Below are 12342 nucleotides of genomic sequence, written 5' to 3'. Positions count from 1 at the left end.
CGGCCATATTGGTGCGGATCCCCTTGGCGGCGGCCATCTTGAACGGAGACCTGCTGTGGGCGTCGCCATCTTAGAAGTAAAACGGCCCCTTCCCAGGAACTGGAACCAAGCTCCTCCCCTCTCACTGGGTACCTCCTGTCTGCGAGTGCCCTTCGGAAGCCCTCCCTAAGTCCACCCCGTTAGGTCTGTTTTCATTTTCACTTGTCTTCATTGCACTCGTGTGTGTGTGTGTGTGTGTGTGTGTGTGCGCGCTCTCCGTAGCCTCTGAGTGTCTGTCTGTAACTTAATTCTTCCACTTGAGACGTTCTCTCATGCCCGCCATCCACCCTAAGCCGGTGGATCTCCGATCCTAGACAATGTCTAACCCGCTTTGACTGGCCCTGTTCCCTGGTTATGGCAAGCTTTTCCACCTGCCGCACCCACTCCCAAATCTATTGACTGATGATCCTATCCCCCAAGAACGGTAACACAGGAACTGTCCTCTGAGACTCTGGATGACTTTATTCTTCAAATGGCTTTACACTTCCAATAGTTCCAGGTGAGACTGAGAGCCAGCACCCAGCCCATCCCTCTCTCCATTGTCTGAGCGGGTCACAGAGGGAAGCGGGCAGGACGCTGGCAGAGTCTGACAGCCCTTCTGTGGGTGGAGCTAAGGGTGCCCCGAGTCATGGGGTGCTTTGGGTCCGCCTCAGTGGGCGAGGAAATGGGGTCGGCAGATAGGTGAGGGAGGGCCTTGTGCTTCAGCTAACCTCACAGGGTTGGGAAAGGGCTACGGATGGGATGCAGGGACCCTAGTGGGCTCACCACAGTTCCTGACATAAAGAGGAAGGGTCCGGGAGAGGGAAAGGTGAAGAGTTGTGAGGAGGGACAGGGCAGCTCAAAGGAGGGCACAGAAGAATTTCTTCTCCCGGAAAGGGTTCTCCGAAGTGGGCACAGGGGTGATGAGGGGATCCTCACAGGCGTGGGCATCACAATAAGTCATCAGGTCTGCTGCTGCCTTGGACACCTGGGGCACAGCCAGGAGGGGAACTGTTAGCCAGAAACCCTGAAATGGACTGCAGCCTCCCTCCCCAAATGGAAAATCTTTTGCCGTCTCTAGGGCTCCCTAAGACAGTCTTCTCTTCCCTCATCACCCACAGAGACCTGGGGCCAGCTCTCCTTACAGATCCCAAGACGACTCCTGTGATCTCAAGGAGTCAATGAAAGAAAGCATCTCTTATCCTGAGGTTTGGGAACCTACGATACAGGCTGCCAACTAATGGGATCCAGGGCCCCACCCACCTTTATCCGGCACAAGCTGGCTTCAATCTTAAGCTGTTCCACCATCTTGCGGGCTTGCCCAATACTCATAGTGCTGTTCACAGGGGTCTCCCCTTTCATCCTGGAGAAGAGAGCTCAGAGCATGATAGGGGGCCCTGCACAATCTCAGCTGAAGGCCCCCCTCTGTGCTTACTCCTCATCAACCTTTACAAGGCCGGGTCATATGCCCCAATATTTTATTCCCCTCTTATCCCCAACCTCCGTGGTCTTTCCCATTCCTGTCTTCCTCAGCTAAGGAAATGGAGAAGTGGGATGAGATGCTCCCCAAACTCCTACATGGCCTGGGCCACAGATCATTAAACATATAAATGATTTAAGGCTTCCGAGCCCTCAAGTTATGTGTGTTCCCAGCTCTGAAAACCACAACTAGAAAGAGGCCCACCCTAATGAGAGTACTGAACCCCCACTTGCCCCCTTGAGCCCCAAAGGGAGAAAAGCAGGATGCTCGCTACTCACCTGAGGCCACGGGCAGCGACAGTCCTGGGGAGAAGGATCGTGGGGTGCACCAAAACCTTCTGCCTGAGATGGGTGCCCCACCTTGCAGGGAGTTGCAGCTGAGAATATCTGACGCAGCAGCACAAGGCCACTGGGGAGGGTCAAGTCAGAGGCCAGTGGAGGGCTGGTCCCAGTTTTTGCAGCTCCAGCACTGGCTGTTACCTGAAAGATGAAGGATGCTAGAAGGAGCTGCTCAGATCCTGGCACATACCAACTGTCTGGCCAGTGGGGGAGCCTGGCTGCTGCCTGCAGCCCCTGTGCACGCCCCCACTGTTACTGTCTCACTACCTGCCCCTCCCCCATTGCAGGCATTCAGAGTCTGGGCTAGAGACCTCCCCAAAGGAGCTGGAAGTAGCTGAGTCCCAGGTAGATTCCCCCCTCAAATGGGGTGGTCTGGACCTGTGACAGCCCCTGCAGTGGAGTCAGTACTGACTGCGTGAGACCCTGCTCATTTGAAAATCTGACATCAGCTGGGCAGTCGCCCCCTCCATCCCTCCTCCCTCTACTCTGACACAGCATTTAACACCTGAATCTTCACTTCTCTCCCAGGGGCCCTCCATTCCCCATATCCTGGAAAATGTGATGAGCTACAGGTATCAGCTTCTAGATCACCACTTTAACGTTCTAGCTACAAGTACTCGAGCAGAAGATCCAGGGGCAGCGAGGTCCATCAGGAAGATGTCTAAAGAAATGGCAGACCAAAGAGAAGAAGGAGCAGCTGGGGAAAGAGTGGCATGCAGAGATCAGATCAAAGAATCGGACAAAGACGAGGTAGAGGGGAGAGTCGGTGGGTGTTTCTGGAAATAGATGGGCTACCTGGGTGTGTGTGTGTATTGGCTTGAGATTGCCTCCCACGTCTGCAGTGTTGTGCTTGGTGCTGTGAGATGTACGCAAAGATGTACACAACACTGATCCTTCTGAGGGATCTTATTTGGGGTGAATAGACATATACAAAATAGAAATGCCACCCGCCAAAACCTAGTCTAGATAATGCGCTGTGGGGACTCTGAGGGAAAGTCTAGTTAGGGTCGGAGGAGGTCGATCACGCATCGTAAAAGCTGGAGACAAAACACGGGCCTGAAATGATACCGCTCTTGTGAATAGGGGACAGCCAGCCCGCTGGCGCAACGCGCAAGATGCACAGGTACCCGCAGATTGCAACGTTCTCGGGGCGAATGCTCTCTGCCTTGGAAGCCCACGGATCCAAGGAGCTGTGGGCAATGAAAATCAGCGCCAGCTGGATGCCCGCCTCTCCCCCTCTTCGGGGGTTAAATGGCGGATAGTGAAGGTGTGGGCGGAGGGCCGTTATTGCGGCCTCGAGGGGCGGGCTGAGGGATCCTGCTGACTCATATCTGGAGCATATCTTGGGGCCTGGAGGGAGGCGCCTGTCCCCTTTGATTTTGGTATCCGGAGGGTAACGGACCGCAGGAACGGACAGCGCCGGGCGCTAGGAGGTAGGAACTTGGCGGCCCGGAAGGCCCCGCCCCCTGTACCGGGCCCCGCCCCAGACGAGCCCCGCCCCCAGTGCTACAAAGGGGGCCGACGAAAGGGGGAGGGACTTCCCCGGGAGGGGGAGGGACTTCCCCGGGAGGCGGAAGTGCTTTCTCGCGGTTGCCCGGTTAGTGCGCGGCTGGTGAGTCTGCATCCCTGTGGCGGCCCGCTGGCAGGTTTCTGTGTTGCTGCGGTTGGGTGGGGGCTCCGGGCGCTGCGCCCACCGCCGAGCCAGAGGGAGCTGGCGGGGAGCGGCCGTTGGCTGTAGGACGCCCTGCCCGGAGTGGGGCGCGGCCCTGTCTGAGAGCGACTGCAGCTCCAGGAGGAGAGGAGAAGCTCGGTAGGGAATTGTGGCTGCGCTGAGGTTGCTGGCTTTGAGTCCGGCTGTGCGACCTTAGGCAAGTCGCGCGTGCTCTCCGTGCAGCCACCTCGCAGTGTGGAATCGTGTCATCGTGTGTGTAAAACCGCCTTGGAAGAATTTTAAGGTGCTCATCCTCTGTATGTTACGTATTACTATGAATGCCCGTCAAGGTGGCTGTCCCAGAATCAGGTGACCCGAGGATGGGTTCAGCTGAGGAACTCTAGCACAGGTGGTGGAGAGAGCACAGTGGAGGAAAGGAAGGGATAATTGGCTGAGAAACGCAATCAATTGGAGAAAGGCCATATGAAACAAAGACTTTGCTATGTCTTGCTATCTCTGGTTCCTCAAAGCCAGTCCGGTAAGCTTGTCCTTTTTGTCCCCACCTCCCCCGTGAAAAGAGCCATTCTTTCCCCTTCTCTGTCTTTTTCCAGGAACCACCAGCTGCTTCATCCCATGGCCAGGGGTGGCGTCCAGGTGGCAGAGCACCTAGGAACTCAAGGCCTGAACCCGGGGCCAGACCCCCTGCACTCCCCATCATGGTCAATGACCCACCAGTACCTGCCTTACTGTGGGCCCAGGAGATGGGCCACGTCCTGGCAGGCCGTGCCCGCAAGCTGCTCCTGCAGTTCGGGGTGCTCTTCTGTACCATCCTGCTCCTGCTCTGGGTGTCTGTCTTCCTCTATGGCTCCTTCTACTATTCCTACATGCCGACAGTCAGCCACCTCAGCCCCGTGCATTTCTACTACAGGTGAGAGGGGTCTTCTATCAAAGTAGAGGAATCCAGTGAGAGGATTGCTGCAAGGACCCTTGGAGCTTATTGTCAACCCCCTTATTTACGGAGGAAGACACTTGAGCCCAGTGTGCTTATACTGATTTATAGCCCAAGGTTGGGGCAGGTCTGGGCTTGTAGAGCTCTAGGGTCCTAGTCCTGTCTCTGGTTACTGGAATCTGGTTAAAAAGAAGAAAAAAAAAATCCCTCTCCTAGATTGTCATTATGAGGGTCAGTTCAATTTAGGCTGGATCAGACCTCTCTCAGGGCCACTGTAGACTTTTGAGCCAACCCAACCCCTTGGGTCATCTCAGAACTAATCTGGCCTTCAGTAGAGGAGGTATTAGGAAAGCAGTAGTTTGCCTTTTACATGACTTCTTCCCACTCCCGGATAGTCTGCTGCAAGAGAATTTATGGAAACACAGGGTGTCTGGGTGCATAAACTCCCAGAGTCCTACTTCCCTACTTCTTGCCTGGGGCCTCAATTCCTTCCCATTTTACAGACCCTGCCAAATTCCCTCTCCTTCTTTTTTATTTTATTTTTATTTTTTTTTTGCGGTACGCGGGCCTCTCACCGTTGTGGCCTCTCCCGTTGCGGAGCACAGGCTCTGGACGCGCAGGCTCAGCGGCCATGGCTCACGGGCCCAGCCACTCCGCAGCATGTGGGATCTTCCCGGACCGGGGCACGAACCCGCGTCCCCTGCATTGGCAGGCGGACTCTCAACCACTGCGCCACCAGGGAAGCCCGTCTCCCCTTCTTTTAACAATGACTACAGGACCAATCAAGAGGTGCTGACAAGGGCACTATTATCAGTGGTCCAAAGTTTTTTGGTTTTTTTTTCCCTGTCCTGAGTCCGTGGTCATGAGCTGTAATTTCTAAGGCAGAGCTGCTTAAACTTTTATTTATTTTATTTTAATTAATTAATTAATTTATTGGCTGTGTTGGATCTTCCGTTGCTGTGTGCTGGCTTTCTCTAGTTGCAGCGAGCGGGGGCCACTCTTCGTTGCGGTGCGAGGGCTTTCCACTGCAGTGGCTTCTCTTGTTGTGGAGCACAGGATCTAGGCACGCAAGCCTCAGTAGTTGTGGCACACGGGCTTCAGTAGTTGTGGCTTACAGGCTCAAGAGCACAGGCTCAGGAGTTGTGGCACACGGGCTTAGTTGCTCCGCGGCATGTGGGATCCTCCCGGACCAGGGCTCGAACCCGTGTCCCCTGCATTAGCAGGCGGACTCCTAACCACTGCGCCACCAGGGAAGCCCTGCTTAAACTTTTAAGAGGCATGATGGCCTGGCCCCTGGCCCAGGTTCAGCTTATGAAAGCTATGGCCCTTCCTGCCATAAAAACCTATATATATGCCCATGTGCAATTTTGCCTACAATTCAAAGGGTTCGTGAGCCTCTTAAAGATCATCTGTGGCTCCCTTTGGAGGAGTTTTCTCAAACTAGGCCCCAGACCAGAATTCCTAAATCAGAATTCGGAGGAGTGGGACCCAGGGATTTGCATTTTTATCAGCTCCCCAGGTGAGTCTTTAGAAAGACTTAAGTCCGAAACTATTCAACTAAGTGTCCATAGGTTCCCATTTAAGAATGTCTGCTCTAATGAAAGGAAATAAATGGAAGTAGCAGGAAGAGAATTAAAGACTCAGTCGGTTGTCTTGACTCTCCTGGCTGCATTTCTTCTCCGTCTGTCTCTATAACAGAGAAGCGTGCCCATTCTGGGAGAAGGGATGGGGGATAGGAAAGGGAGCCCTAGGGGCCAAGGAGGTGTGTGGACAAGTAAGGCAGACTCTGTAACTTAGCAGAGTATCATCCCCATTCTCATTTAGGACCGACTGTGATTCCTCCGCCTCCTTACTCTGCTCCTTCCCTGTTGCCAATGTCTCACTGGCTAAGGGTGGACGTGATCGGGTGAGTACGGGAGCTGAAGAGAGGTTTCATTAGAGCTTTGATGACTTGAAACAGGAAGGCTTGAGGAAGACCTGGATGTCAGAGACCGAGTAATAGAGACTAAAAGGAAGGCTTTCAGGGAAAAGGGAGGTTAAAGAAAAATTAAAGTCCAAATGAATTGTGTGGATTATTCTTTCCTCCTTCTTAAATTGTTTCAGCCAGGCCATATCTACTAGATAAGGTGTATTTTAGATCTAAATGAACCTAAATTAACAGATCAGCTATCTCACAGAACTAGGATGGGATCCACCCAAGAGTTTTGAAAGTATGTTAAATTATGAAACCGTTGACAGATATGTGTAACCTGCCATTACAAAGGGTACTGTGCCAGAGGACTGGCCAAATGCCAGTATGCCTTCAACAAACCTGGAAACCCTGGGGAATGCAGAATGGGAATGCATCCTTCTCTATTAGGCAAGCTGCTGGAGGCTCTGAAAAAGGGTAGGATCCCAGAACACTTCAGAAGGATCCTGGAGGATCAGGAGCATTTCTGATCACCAGAGTTTTCTGAGTTGTCAGCAATGTAATAAGAAGTCATCAGAAATCAGACTTATTAAGAGTTTAAACACCATTTGAAAATGATTTTTCAAAAATTGTACTTGGGAGGATACTGACCTAAAGATAAACACAGGATAGAAATAAATGGTCACTCTGAAGGGAGGAGTGTAAGCTGTAGAGTCTGGGGCCCCCTGGGGTTGACAATACAAATAACCTGGGAGACTGTGTATCCTGTCTCCTGTGACATCTTCCAGTTTACTGCCAGGGTAACACTATACAGAAAGCTTACCAGGTGGGATGAGTGGATCCCAAATGGAGATTTCAAAGTGGTGAAGTGGGGAAGGGAATTCCCTGGCGGTCCAGTCGTTAGGACTCCACACTTTGACTGCCGAGAATCCAGGTTCAATCCCTGGGGCAGCTTCACAGTGTGGCCAAAAAAAAACAAACAAACTGGTGAAGTGGAATGTTGGGCATTGCAAGACAGGATTATCATTTTAGTTCTGCTACTCAGGAAAGTAACTTGGAGATTATTATAGAATGTTCTGTAAAAACATTGGTTCAATGTGTTTTTGTGGCTTAATAATAATAATAAATGGAATATATTGAGAGGGGAATAGAAACAAAGCCACAGTACATTTGCACCTGGGATGCTGCATGCATTTGTGTGGCTGCCCATTGTAGATCATAATGGTTGGTGACGCAAGGAGCCTAAAACAATCGGGTACCAGGCTGCTGGATGAGGAAGGAATGGAAGGATGAAGGGTGAGGCCCGAGTCCCTGATAATTAAAGCAGATTGATCATTTCATTCATTTCTAGTGAGCATTTTTGAGTGAATGCATGAAATAATGGGTCTTCTCTGTGTGTAACACCTTGTTTAGAAATAGAAGATGTGGTCCTGCTTTCAAGGAGCTCACAGGATTGACAGAAATCTTTGCATTGCATTAAGTAGCAAAGATGCAGATTCTGCATTTCAGAAGAATTTGTGAAGAATTAGACAGGTGTGAGACTATGGAGATGGTGAGGCTCAAAGTGGGCCTTTTAAGGAAGGGTGAATGCTGCGTGGGAACGGAGGAGAGGGAGAACCTGCCCATCAGGCAGACACATGCGAACAAAGGCAGGACTCATTCACAAGATTCTGGTATTAGATTTTGTGGATGCCCTTGGAGGAGATGACATAATTACTGGTTTAAAAAGAAAAAAAAATATATATATAAATCTTTATTGAGGTATAATTCACATAGTGTACAAGTCGCCCTTCAAAATGTACAGTTCAGTCGTCTTTAGTATATTCAGAGATGAGCAACCATCACCACAATCAATTTTAGAACATGTTCATCACCGCAGAAAGAAACCCATACCCACTACCTAGCAGTCACTCCCCGTTTCCGTCCTGCCCACTCAGAGAACTACCTATTTTAATGTTTCAAAGAATTCAGTGAAGCAACTGGCTTAGATTCATCTGGCCTCTACAGGGGGGTAGGAATCTCATGGAATCCATTTTTGTCAAGACGTAATTCAGACCGAAAATAAGAATCTGTATAAAGAAAGACTTCGATCAGTGGTTTTTCAGCTATTACCCTACGGATAAAATGCTCAAAGTACCCTCATAGCCATATCTAGATTTTGGAGCTAGTACACTATTAGGGTTAGGGGAAAGTTTTTTTCAACTTCTTTTTTTTTTTAATCCACTCCCTCTTTGGTTAAAACCAGAAGCTTTACCATCACCGCTGTGATCCTTATGTATCACCCTGAGGGGGTCACGCGTAGGACAAGCATAGCTGAATGTAGGATTCGAGGAACATAGGAACAGTCAGGAAAACTAGGGTATGTTTGGTGGCACATCTTCAACCTCTTGAGGTTAATCCCAGTGAAGAAGCCTTCCTGTGTGAGTCTCAGGGTTCTACCAACAGAACCAAGATAAAGGACCCAGAATGACGTAAGATGGTCTTGAGTGACAGTGACTGTGCGACAGCTGGCTAGGGAGATGGTGAGCACTTCTGGCACTCGGTTAATTAATAATGTAAGTGAAGGTAGGCTGGGTCCGGGGGGATGGCCTCACGGGGACAGAGAGACCTGAGTCACAGATGGCCCAGTTGGCAACGTGACGGTTCACTTTTGGAAGAGAAATGTGACACAGCCTTTCTCGAATAGAGCGATTCGGTAGAGCAGACAGGATACTGAAGTGGGAGGGATCCAGCCACCAGAAGGGGGCAGCACTTTCTTGGGACCAGAGAGATTGAGAGGCCTGTTTAGAGAGCGGAGGGTTGTGGCAGAGTGTTTCGAGGGGACGGGGGGTGGGAGGTGGTATGGGGCAGCGCAATTTAAAAAAAATTTTTTTAAAGAGATGGGGCTACCTTGGGCAGGTGCTGATGTATGGACAGCCGTACCGCGTTACCTTAGAGCTTGAGCTGCCAGAGTCTCCTGTGAATCAAGATTTGGGCATGTTCTTGGTCACCATTTCATGCTACACCAGAGGCGGCCGAATCATCTCCACCTCTTCCCGCTCCGTGAGTGTTCCTTCCTGGCCTGTCTAGGAGGGTGTGGAGAACGATGACAGATGTCAGACTGTCTGGGTAGGGCTTCAGGAGAAAACATCCCAGCTCTGAAGTCACAGACACATCAGGATAGGCAAGAGGTGTCAGTTTACCACACCAGACAAACACCCCCTAACATCTGATGAGCATGGCCAGCTTTGGGGTAAAGTCTGAAGAGTAGAGCCACCCTGAAAACGGGGGCTTCTGTGGAGCCAGGCAAGCCTGGCCTCAAATCCTCACTCAGAAACATGCTAGCTGAGGGGCAATTTACTTAACCCCTTAGTTATGAAGTGCTATAAGTGAATATAGTAGTAACTCCCTCATGACAAGACTAGTTTGGATTCAATGAGGAAATAGTGGGTGTTCAGTAAATGTTAGACTCCATTCTTAGTTATCAACAGAACCATATCATGAAGCAAATCCCTGAATGTCCACATGCGGGAAGAGCTTCAGATGGTACACTGGAACATGCAGTCTGTTCTGGATTATAGAACCATTGGGGGGGAAGGTAGATCAGAGACAGTGTGGGGCTTCACCTAGGAGGGTTTCTTAGAAAAGGGGGCTTTGTTGTATTGGAATAGGGACACACAGCCGGCTAGGGCAGGGCAGGGATGTCATTCAAGTGTTTGCGACGGTTGGGTCAAGACTTGGGTTTTGGGGGCGTGGTAGGAAGTGAAAGTGAGGGAGCAGGGACCGGGGAAGCAGCAGCCTTCCTGGCCTGCTCCGGGGTGGTGGAGGGGCGGGCCCCCCTCCCCAGCCTCTCCCTCCTGGCCCTGGCAGGTGATGCTGCATTACCGTTCAAACCTGCTCCAGATGCTTGACACACTGGTCTTCTCTAGCCTCCTGCTGTTTGGCTTTGCAGAGCAGAAGCAGGTCCTGGAGGTGGAGCTGTACCCAGAATACAGGGAGAACTCGGTAAGGGGGGAAGGAGGACTAGGACACAGCCCTCCCCACGAGCCCAGGATTTTACCTGAGGAGCTTCTGGGCTCGGTCAGGAGGGACAGCAGTAGAGGCTGGAAGCGGGCCTCAGGTTGGCCTGGTAAGAGTGACAGCGGCAGGATCCTGGCCTGATGTGCTGCCACCACTGCCCACCCGCCCGCAGTATGTGCCGACCACCGGAGCCGTCATCGAGATCCACAGCAAGCGCGTCCAGCTGTACGGAGCCTACCTCCGCATCCACGCCCACTTCACTGGGCTCAGGTGGGGAAGCGCCGCCGTGACCTGGGCAGCTCTCGCGGGGCCGTCCTTAAGTGAAGAGGCTCCTAAGCAGAGGCGCCGGCTTTTACGGGTTTTACTTAGGCCACAGACTCTCAACCCTGGCTGCACGTCAGCGTATCAGGTCCCTGGGGAACTTTAAAAGACACTGATGCCTGGGCCCCACCCCAAGACCAGGATTTGTTAGGGTCATACCAGGCCGTCAGACCTTTTGAAAGCACCCCAGGGAAAGGTCATGTGCAGTCAGTGTTGAGAACTGCTCTCTTTTTTTTTTTGAGAACTGCTCTCTTGAACACGTCAGCTCAGTGGGTGGGAGGCAGGGGATGCAGCCCAGCTCTAGCCAAACTGGCGAATCGCCCTAGAAGTTACTTCTGGGAAATGAGAAGGCTGGTACTCCCTGGTACCTGCTACTCCCCTCCTGTCTCTGCTTCCTGCTTCAGGTACCTGCTGTACAACTTCCCGATGACCTGCGCTTTCGTTGGCGTCGCCAGCAACTTCACCTTCCTCAGCGTCATCGTGCTGTTCAGCTACATGCAGTGGGTGTGGCGGGGCATCTGGCCCCGACACCGCCTCTCTCTGCAGGTCGCAAAGGACCCCTTTCCTCTCCCCATCACGATCCTTCTTTGGGGAGTGGGCAGGAGCACGTTGGGGGCTGGGGCTGAAGGGCCCTGATCACTGGTGATGGAAGGCAGTCCTTGCTGCTCAGGAGTTTCCCCCCCTACAGGTAAACATCCGAAACAGAGACAGGTCCCACAAGGAAGTCCAGCGGAGGATCTCTGCCCATCAGCCAGGTAAAGGTGATGGCTGGGGGCTGGGTGAGGAGGCTCCTGCGCCGTCCAGTATGAGGCTTTAGGTGCTCACATACCAAGCTGAAGGTCAAGGCAAAGGCTGAATGGGGTGAAATTGGCACTGCCATCCAGGCGCAGCTGCCCTAGCCCTGCCCTGTCCTCTACCCCCTTTGGAGGCACAGGGCCCCAAGGCCAGGAGGAGTCCACTCAGCTGTCACCCATTACAGAGGATCGTGAGAGCCGTGCAGATCCCTCGGAGCCAGGTAAGGTGCAGCAGCCCGACCTCCTTCCTGACTCCTCTCAGCCCTCCCCTTCAGCCTCCTCCAGACTGACCTCTGCCCCCGCCCTGGGGCTGCAGAAGGCCAGCTGTCTGAGGAGGAGAAACCAGATCAACAGCCCCTGAGTGGCGAGGAGGAGCTAGAGCCCGAGGCCAGTGACGGTGAGGGGCACTCTGCAGCGGGACCTGGGTAGACTGGGGTTGGCCTGTGGCTAGGGAGAAGGCCACATTGGGTTGGGTAGGGGCAGGAGCCCCTGGTCTGGAATTTCTCATTTGGGATTTCGTTTCTCCTTCCCCTGGCCCAGGTTCAGGCTCCTGGGAAGATGCAGCTCTGCTGACGGAGGCCAACCTGCCTGTTTCTGCCACTGCCCTTGCCCCGGAAACCGTGGGCAGCTCTGAACCCTCCACAGGCACTGTCCGACAGCGCCCCATTTGCTCTAGTTCCTGAAGAGAATAGGGCAGAGTCCCCACACTCCAGCCCTCTCCCCCCCGATCCCTTTCCCTTTCCGGGGCTCCCCCAATAAACTCTCTTCATGCCAGCTGCCTCCCTGACTCTGAACTGGATTCAGGGCCATTTGAAAACGTGATGTTCCCCAGGCATCCCCCACCTCGATTGGAGGAGGTTGTCTTGTCAGGGGCTACCGATGG

At 52.6% G+C, this 12342-nt stretch overlaps 2 protein-coding genes across 13 annotated transcripts; one reads left to right on the top strand and one right to left on the bottom strand.

Moving 5' to 3' along the window:
• The first annotated feature begins 232 nt into the window (after window positions 1-232).
• Window positions 233-12233, top strand: BSCL2 (BSCL2 lipid droplet biogenesis associated, seipin). Of its 9 annotated transcripts, none has more exons than XM_033860858.2 (13): window positions 242-538; window positions 1140-1226; window positions 2365-2586; window positions 4099-4415; window positions 6261-6342; window positions 9223-9387; window positions 10195-10329; window positions 10517-10614; window positions 11070-11211; window positions 11354-11420; window positions 11600-11680; window positions 11776-11856; window positions 12000-12233. In XM_033860858.2, the coding sequence occupies exons 2-13, from the start codon at window positions 1200-1202 to the stop codon at window positions 12140-12142; spliced, it is 1560 nt and encodes a 519-aa protein (XP_033716749.1). In that variant the 5' UTR covers window positions 242-538; window positions 1140-1199; the 3' UTR covers window positions 12143-12233. The 9 variants fall into 9 exon arrangements, with proteins under 9 accessions (XP_073665181.1, XP_073665180.1, XP_033716749.1 ...); XM_033860857.2 differs by having other exon boundaries at window positions 11594-11680; XM_033860861.2 differs by having other exon boundaries at window positions 243-538; window positions 9244-9387.
• On the bottom strand, window positions 486-3280 carry GNG3 (G protein subunit gamma 3). 4 transcript variants are annotated; one of them, XM_073809091.1, is made up of 4 exons: window positions 3239-3280; window positions 1777-1977; window positions 1282-1381; window positions 486-1006 (listed from the first exon to the last, which is right to left on the bottom strand). In XM_073809091.1, exons 3-4 carry the CDS (start codon window positions 1378-1380, stop codon window positions 878-880), a joined length of 228 nt encoding a protein of 75 aa, XP_073665192.1. In that variant the 5' UTR covers window position 1381; window positions 1777-1977; window positions 3239-3280; the 3' UTR covers window positions 486-877. The 4 variants fall into 4 exon arrangements, with proteins under 4 accessions (XP_073665192.1, XP_073665190.1, XP_019788151.1 ...); XM_073809089.1 differs by having other exon boundaries at window positions 2905-3256; XM_019932592.3 differs by having other exon boundaries at window positions 2964-3256.
• Window positions 12234-12342: the final 109 nt, after the last annotated feature.

The sequence above is a fragment of the Tursiops truncatus genome, chromosome 8 (genome assembly GCF_011762595.2).
Source record: "Tursiops truncatus isolate mTurTru1 chromosome 8, mTurTru1.mat.Y, whole genome shotgun sequence".
Lineage (NCBI taxonomy): Eukaryota > Metazoa > Chordata > Mammalia > Artiodactyla > Delphinidae > Tursiops > Tursiops truncatus.
Note: the sequence above shows the minus strand (reverse complement) of the source record. Positions and strands in the feature narration are given on the sequence as shown.